Source organism: Nestor notabilis, unplaced genomic scaffold (assembly GCF_000696875.1).
Source record: "Nestor notabilis isolate BGI_N333 unplaced genomic scaffold, ASM69687v1 scaffold20869, whole genome shotgun sequence".
Lineage (NCBI taxonomy): Eukaryota > Metazoa > Chordata > Aves > Psittaciformes > Psittacidae > Nestor > Nestor notabilis.
The window spans coordinates 21,015-29,403 of record NW_009944390.1 but is presented as its reverse complement, the minus strand read 5'-3'; the positions used below and the strand labels follow the sequence as shown (position 1 = coordinate 29,403).

Genomic DNA, 8,389 nt, shown 5'->3' with positions numbered 1-8,389 from the left:
TGCTCCCTGAAATACTGTTTTGTCTTCATTTGCTTTGTGTAACATTGTCTTACTAGCTCACTGATAATCTTTTGTTGCAGAACAATTGTACAACACTGTACAGTATTCACGATAGAAGAGAGTTTGCTCAGATGAATCTGTAGAATGCATTTACAATAAAATGCAATTATTTAAAAAACATACTAAAATTAGGCTTTATGTTTGTTTTTGTCATCTGTCTTCTTGAGAACTTACTGATACGGTATTCAATCGTAAGGAAAATTGATATTTTGATCTCTTAGATAAATTGGTCAGATTAGGATCCTGAGGGACCAAAGTTTCCTCTATAGTATCAGAAGGCTATGCAGGGTGCCAGCCTGCAGACTGGAGCCTCTCATGTATTCGAGAGAATGGGCACAGCTGATCCCCTGTCAAGCTTTTTGCCTGGGACGTAACAGTTCTCTGTACTGTAGCATTTTTTCATTGTAATTCCTTTTGCATGATCAGTTACATTTGGGTTTATTTTGTGTGTTACTGTTACAAGGTTAGATACACTTACATATGGGATTTAGTGAATCTGAGAATTAATGGGGTTCTCTGTCTTGGTTGTTTTGGGGTGGTTTTTGTGTCTAGTTTTAGCTTTTGGTACAAAACAAATACAGGTAGTACGTCCCAAATAGGGGTTGCTGAGGTTCTGTCACAAGTATGTTGAGCAGCCTTAACTGCTCGTATTTAATAGCATTTCTGACAAGAATTCAAGCTTTGTTCTTTATCCTAGAATAGTTCTAAACCTTGGTAATAACTTCCTCATGTAGATACACATCTAAAATAAATAGTAAAATGAAGTGTTTCAGGGCTTGTTTGTCACAAAATGTATCCTTCCAACTATGGGGAAGGAGGAAATGGGGGAGTGAGAGAAAGCTAAACCTGAATCCTATAATCCCTATTCTGGCCAGATCGACCCAAATGAAAGCTCTTTCCATCTTGAAAAATTAGTACTCATAAAACATCTTTGGCTCGTAGCATACTATAGATTGAATTTAAGATTTCTGTGGTAGCAGGTCATTCCTAATATTACAGTATGACTCTTTCATTAAAAAACCCCAAAGTGTGTGGATGTTGATTAGAAGAAGGGCTTGTCACTACTGATAGGATATGTGAAGGAGAAAGTAATGAAGTTGTTATTAAACTGAAACATAACATAATGTGCCTCTTACTGACTTGGCAAAGCCTTGGAAATTAAAGGAAGCTGACTTCCATTGCCAAAATGAACACTACAATGCTGTGTGGAAAAATATTTTAATGTTGTGTTCCCATTTTTTGCTAATTTTTCTTTTCAGGAATCAAGAATCCAGTTTCAGTTGCAAATAGATTGTTGTGTGAAGGGCAGAAGGGAAAACTCTCTGCTGGCAGAATTCCACCTTGGTAATTGCTTTGTTCTGCTTGACTTTACTTTGGTCTTTTGTCTCTACTGCATGCAATGTTTGAAGGTTTTATCCTGTCCCAAGAAGGCTGGTGCTGTTTTACATACCAACCTTTAAAAAGAAGATAAGCTTTGTTCTCTCATCTTGAAACATGTTGTGCACTTGATGAAGCTGTGGTTAGAATGAAGTATTGTGAATAGATGGCAACATCATTTTGTGATAATTTCTGTCTGTGTAATTATTTCCAGTTATGTTATACTGAATTCTTACGTTTGTTCCTGTAGCACTTTCAGAATGCAATGAATACGTCAAGATTAAAATGAAATTCTATTGCCTTTGCTTCCATCTACCTTAAAAAAAAAGCAATATAATTCTTAATAAGTATATAAAAGAATCCAGCTTTACTGCCTGTCTTTATGGCTTTATTTGGTAGCTATAGTGTGGAAATGTGCCATGTTTAGTAACTTCCTCTTAGCCAAAATGGGAAGTTATCTTAAATGTAGATTTAATAGTATTTACAACAACAATGAAAATGTACATTCCTTTATTGAGATGGGTTTAATACTTAGATGGAATATTATTCCATTGTTTTGGAAAGAATCCGAGAAATGTGTCAGAATTGATTGCTCCTAAAACCATCTTATTTTCATTAGCAGCTTAAATTGACAAGTAGAGAACTGGAGCAATTCATATTAATCGACTGCTATACTCAGTTATCGTACCTGTGGCAGAGATTTGCTACCAATTGCTAACTAATGGACTACAGTATTTGCAGATATATTACACCATGATTTATGTAGTTTAAAATATATATATTTAGATTCACAAATTTTACTCTCCTTATGTTACTCTGTAAAATCAGCCAAGAGGTCTGTAGCTGGATGGTATAATATTCCAATTTAAACCGTGAGGAAAAGCACTATTTCAGTGTTCTGTCATGCTGCAGAGGAAGTTCATAGATCAAAAAAAGCCACCCTGAAACCAAACCACCACCAAGCAGATTGTGCATGTAAAACTCTTTAATGGAGAAAGAAAAGAGTAACTGTAGTTAGTAAGAGAACTTTTTTTTTCTGAGAAGAAGTTTACTAAGGAATAAGAACTTGAATTTCAATTGCTGTTAGTAGCTCAGTTCTTCAGATGTTAGCAGAAAGTGGGGCTTAGCTGGGTTACATTAAAGTATCAAATGAGGTGGGTTTTTTGGTGTTCCAGAACTAGAACTGAAGTCAGCTACAGGAGCAAGCACTTGTGATTTAGTTTTGTCTGTATCATCACAATGTTTTCTCAGATTGTTATAAGAAAGAGTATTTGGGTATTTTAGCATGTTTGCTGTAACTTCATGACCTAGTTTATGCTGCTATTATTAAAAAAAACTGAATGGAAAAGAAATTCTATCCTCTTACTCTCAAAGGACAGGACTAAATCTTCTAAAACACTGTTCAAGGTCTTGGTTAACAGATGTTTTCAAAGACAAGGGAGTTCAAACTCTGGAGGTGAGAGGTGAACTGTCTTCAGAGCCAACACATACAGTTTACTGTGCAAATGTTGTGGACCTCAGTTACCTGGTAGATATGTTCATTTCCGTTTCCCCAATATGGATTTTGAACATGTATTTTATTAGAGCAATTTAGTTGCCCTAGAAACAATCTGTGCTAGCAGGATACAATGGGTTGCACTATAGACTTACTGTGATAGATGCTCCTTTACATACAGGGTATCCCAAGTTCAGGGTGATAGAGTTCATGTTCATTGTAAGTGATGAATATTGAGAATTTCATGCCTTGCCTTTCTTGCAGGGTTTGGCGTGACGCGTTGTTGTTTTGGGGCTGAAATATATCCCTGAACAAGCTGGGAATGTATATAGTCAAATGACAAGAGAGCAGCTGTATTTTGGCATTCCTACCAAGTGTCAGGATTTTAGTAACTGATTTTTATTTGTAAAGATAGGCAAATTTCATCATGTTTCTCATGGGCAAATAGTGTATTGGCAAATTTTCTACTGCTTACCCTAAGAAACCTGTCTTGTTAAAGAAGCCTAGTGGTAGAGACTGTTTGTGTAGCATGATTTAGGCTAACTTAATGTTTTCTGACCAGAATGTTTGGCACATGACCCCACAAGAAAAATTCAGGAACTGTGAGATTAGTAAAAGTGGAATTATGGAGATTCTTGCCTGTAAATGAAGACATGGAAGCAGTTAGTTTGGCCCATTTACTACTGTTCAGCACCCATTTTTATAGTGACAGGTCAAAATAAATTCAAAATGGTACATTTCTAATTTTCAGTAGAAGAAATTCTAATGAGCGTGAATGAATTTGTTCCAAGTGGTAAGCTTATTGGGAAGGACTGGTCAAATGTCCTAATGGATATATGCAGTTTGCTGTAAATTGATATGTAGAATGTGTCATTCTGGGTCAACATCTTTTCTTGTTTATACATAGAATCCCACTGTCCAAATCAAAAAAAGTTGAAAGTAGAGAATCTGTGAATGCATGAGTGCAATTGTTGAAACTTCTAAGATCCAAATTACATCTTTCTGCCATATTATATTCGGCTCAATGTCAGGATTTTCTCTGCCTATATATGTAGGAGCAGAAAATACTGACCTTGTAAATATTAAGTATTATCGTAGATGATGATATATATCCTGTTCATTGTATAATTTCACAATAGAAAGCACTATTCTAAGTGCACAGATACAAGATGGATCTTTGGAAGTGGTCTTCAGTCACAGAATAGTCACAGAATAGTGGATTAGATGTTTTGTAATAGTAAGTTTGAAGATTTTCTATTTTTTTAATACTGAAACCTTGACCTTCCTAAGGGAAAAGGCTTATTTACATCTGTTTACTATTAAGCGTAGATACATAAGAATTGCAGGATGGTAGAAATGTCTCCTTTCTTAGAACTCCTTATCTAAGTTCGTATCTGTATCCCTTTTTCAGTATTAATTGTAACTCGTGGGAAAGAATCCCTTAGGGTTTTGTTCCCTGCTTTGTGTATACAGGATTTTATGGTTACCAGCTTTACAGTACTGTAGGTAGGATACGTACTTTGTGTAGCTTGCAGGGCAATGTGTAGTCAAGTGCCTAGAGTGAAGACTTACACCACTTTTTATCTCTGTTCTATATTTATTCAGAACAATTTCTTCTTTGTAACAGTTATTTCTGAATCATTGCTGCATTTTGTAATAAACATTACAAAGTAAGCTTGTTGCATTCAGGATCACCTTGACCATCTTTAATGAACCGAACATTCTTCCATTTAGCTTGTTGTGGCCTTTTTCTTTACAGCCCTTATTAAATGGTTTTCTTTGAAGCAAATACCACAAGGATAACCATGTTCTTGGAGAAAATTGCCAAAAAGGACCAGTTTTAGAGATCTTTACATCTATTTTCCATTAATATGGTCTAGCTTGCCTGGAACTTAAAAAGTGTCCAAGCATTGGCTCCTTGCTGGGAGGATGGTTTAATCTTCTGTGTATTCTGAGCCTGTAACAACTGTAGAGTACTCTTAATTTGCTATAATTGCAAAAGAGGTCTTTTTATCTTGATTATGCAAAACCAACTTTCAGTGTAGCAGAGCACAAACTCATTCATCCTTTGGTTTTGGGTTCCTCCACCCCTTTGGAAATTTTTATTTTGAATTACCCTAATGGTTTTTGAAACTTGGTGGGGTTTTGGCTGCTTTCTATAGCTCATTGGCTTTGTTCCCTATATTTCCTCTCCCCCAGTAAATCAAGGTTGGTGGTAGCTGTTTAAAGGTAGTTTTGGTTTTATGTCAGCTTATAGTATTGCCCTATTCGTTCTTGCCTGCTGCAGCTTTTCTACATGGCTACATGGATGATTTTCATGGCAACTAAAGCAGTTCCCTAGTGCCAGACTGCTGGTTCCCACCCTCTTGCCACCCTGTCATCTGTGGCTGGTACAACTGCATGTGTGGCTGTGTGATCACAGAACTTGCTTTTTGGGATGGTATAAGAGACTGTTTAGTCTTGTGCGGATTATACCTATTTGGTTACCTGCAGAACTGAGGTCATGCTCTATGGCTTGTAGCAGTCTCTTACCAAAGAATTCTATCTCAATTTATAGGAAATACAGTCTAGGTAATATCCTGATTTAATTTCTTTGGCGAACTGTTTGTTTTAACTTATTCTGCTGTCCTTTCCAGAAATCTGAACTGAAAAGTTTAAAAAAGGTGGATGATCTCTGTGGTGTTATGGGGCCTCAATTAGATGTCTGCTTCACCTAATCTAACTGTTCTTGGGGACCAGAGCTGTAAAATGCTTTATCTGTGCCCATCTTATAGGAAGGAGAAGAGTCTAGGAATTAAGGATGCAAGTGTGAGCAAAGTAAAAATCACATCAGTTTGAGATGATCTTGTGTGCTTTTTTTGCACCCTCTATAAATACAAGCGACTCTCTCTGGTTTTAAGTATTAAAAAGGCAATTGTGAGGTTCCTTGTAAAATGCAGTATTTCTGACTGATCTGTGCTATTCTAGTTACCCTATATAAACCTAATGTTTGAGCTTGATACTTTCTCCACCTAGCCTTCCTCTCAGTATAAATTGTTTTACCAAACCTTCTTCTGTTAGTCAAGGGAGAATACTACTCAATTAGGTTTGGCCACAGTTTGTGTTTCTCTCTTAATTAATGAAAGAGACAGGTTGTTTCTTGAGTGCTAGCTTACCTAATAGGAGAGACTTGAGTTCTCCTAAAGTACCCAGTAACTGTCCTACAGTGTCTTGCAACGTGAACAATATTTATCTGGAGCTGCACTAACAATGGTAAGAAATATGTATTTAACAGTTCAAATTCTCATCTAGATAAACTTTGGTTTTGGGGATTTTTGTAAGGGAAGACTGACACTCCTTTTGTATTGGTTAAGTTATAGAGAAGATTCCTGGAATACTTCCCTGGAAGTGTACAAGGCCAGGTTGAATGGGGCTTTGAGCAACCTGGTGTAGTGGAAGCTGTCCCTGCCCGTGGCAGGGGGGTTGGAACTAGATGATCTTTTAGGATCCCTTCCAACCCAAACCAGTCTGGGATTCTGTGTGATCAGATAGAAAGTAGCATCTCAAAATACTCCATACTGAAAGCTGCAGGTGTCAAATATAGCACTGTCAAGAAGACTTCCAACAGCAGTAATGCCATCAAATTTGTTGTTAATAATGTTCTCAGAAGTAGTAGTACTAGGTGGCCCCAGGGACTACTCTGTAGACGAAGTATCTTTTTTAGCCTCATATTCGTAAGTCTGGTATTTCTGTAACAGTTTTTACTTCTTGTGTCCATTAGTCGGTTGTATTATTTCTGTTTCAAAACCAGGATATGAAGTTAAGATTGGAAATAGCTGTCCTTTATTCTGTTGCTGGTACTGTTGTGCAGCAGCTTTCTGAAAGTATATGATTTCCAACTACTACATTCCCCTTTTTGTGGAATCAGATGAATTTCTTTGAGGGGAAACTACAGATAATTGAAGCTTGCTTGTTTTTTTTCTTGCTCTGATAAAAGTTACATGTCTGTATATATTTTTTGCTATCATTCATTGTCATGGCAGTGTCTACTGTCTCACTACTGTAAAGTGTTCAGTACTGACTGAAAAACAACTCCTGAGATTGTTGGGGTTTTTTAACAAGTACGTTAAAAATTCAGTAACTTGTCCTCTTTTCAACTGCTTAATAAAACTGAGATAGACCTCCAACCTTCAATAAGGCTTATTTTTAGCTTGTGTTGTACTTCTCAAAATACTTCTTGATATTCCTGTGGCATTGGCTAACTTTACTGGAAATACCTTACCATTCCCACCTCATTCATCCCATGTTGTTGGTCTTCAGGATCTTACTAAGTTGTTACAGAGAACTTAGTGCTTTTTGCTGTTTTTTTTTTTTTAGCTGCAATTAAATGCTGGTGCTATTTGCTAATTAATTTCAAATTTAATAGCACTTGTTTTTATCCAACACTAACCTTATTGTCAGAGCTGCATAGTCTCTTGATGAAACTACGTAAGGTTGCCAAGTGTAATTCTAGCTGACATTTCTGTGAAATGTAGACAGCTTACAATACTAAAATGACCAAACCAAATAGAAAAAAGTAATTGCAAGAAAAGGGGGATTTGTTATATGGTTTTGTTTAAACTCCCTCTTCTGTGTCTCCTAGCTTTTTAGTTGGTGAAGGAGCTTACAGATGGGCAGTTGATCACGGGATACCAGCATGTCCTCCAGGTATCATGGCTACAAGTGAGTAAACTGGTGGTGTCAGTAGGAAGAACAGGACAGAGTAATTTTAAATGGTGCCTCCTGTTTTGAGGGGTACATCACTTCACTGTTCTTAACATTCAACTAGCTGATGGTATTACGGTATATAAGGATGGTTTAAGTTTACTAATTTTCTATTAATAAATAGAAAAAAATTACAGACTACTACTTCAGCTGCATTTTAGCAACATCTAATTCAAGTGAATTTGTGATTCTAGGATTAAACCCAATGAAGGACTTTATTTACCAGGCTCTGTAACAGCTCTGTCCTGCAGGTCTCTAGTAGTTGTAATCCATCTTGGGTCGCAAAAGCACCAACTAGCCACATATCTAAATTCAGCAGGTGCCAGTTTAACTTTCAGATTCTATAGTTACACCCATCTCTGAGTCTTTGTCCAGAACTGCTCTGGTCTAAATAGGTTGTCAAATTAATTTGCCCTATTTTTTTTAACCTAGGTAGGCTTTGCTTCATGTAATATGGTGGGATAACCTCATCTGGAAAACAGACTTAGACTATACTGGATTCTAGCAGCAGTCTCTTACGAAAACCTTTTTCTTCTTAAAAGAAGTGATTATATTATATTGATACACCATCTATAAACTAGACTGAAAATTAGTGCACTTACCTGTGAAAAGGAGGATGTGGCTCCCCTTCCTTATCTTCTTCAGTCCCCTCCCTTTTGGAAAGTGCCGTTACTGCTAGTTTTTAGTTTGCTATAGGTGAGAAGTTCATGTCCT

At 36.7% G+C, this 8,389-nt stretch overlaps 1 protein-coding gene across 1 annotated transcript in view; it reads left to right on the top strand.

Annotated features, from left to right (window-relative positions):
* Positions 1 to 8,389, top strand: part of LOC104411869 (threonine aspartase 1) — a gene marked incomplete at its 3' end in the record, with an annotated part of 39,843 nt that overhangs the window by 11,431 nt on the left and 20,023 nt on the right. Inside the window, exons 5-6 of the mRNA XM_010022405.1 lie at positions 1,320 to 1,404; positions 7,554 to 7,618. Coding sequence (XP_010020707.1) covers positions 1,320 to 1,404; positions 7,554 to 7,618 — 150 coding nt within the window. The remainder of the gene's footprint in view (positions 1 to 1,319; positions 1,405 to 7,553; positions 7,619 to 8,389) is intronic.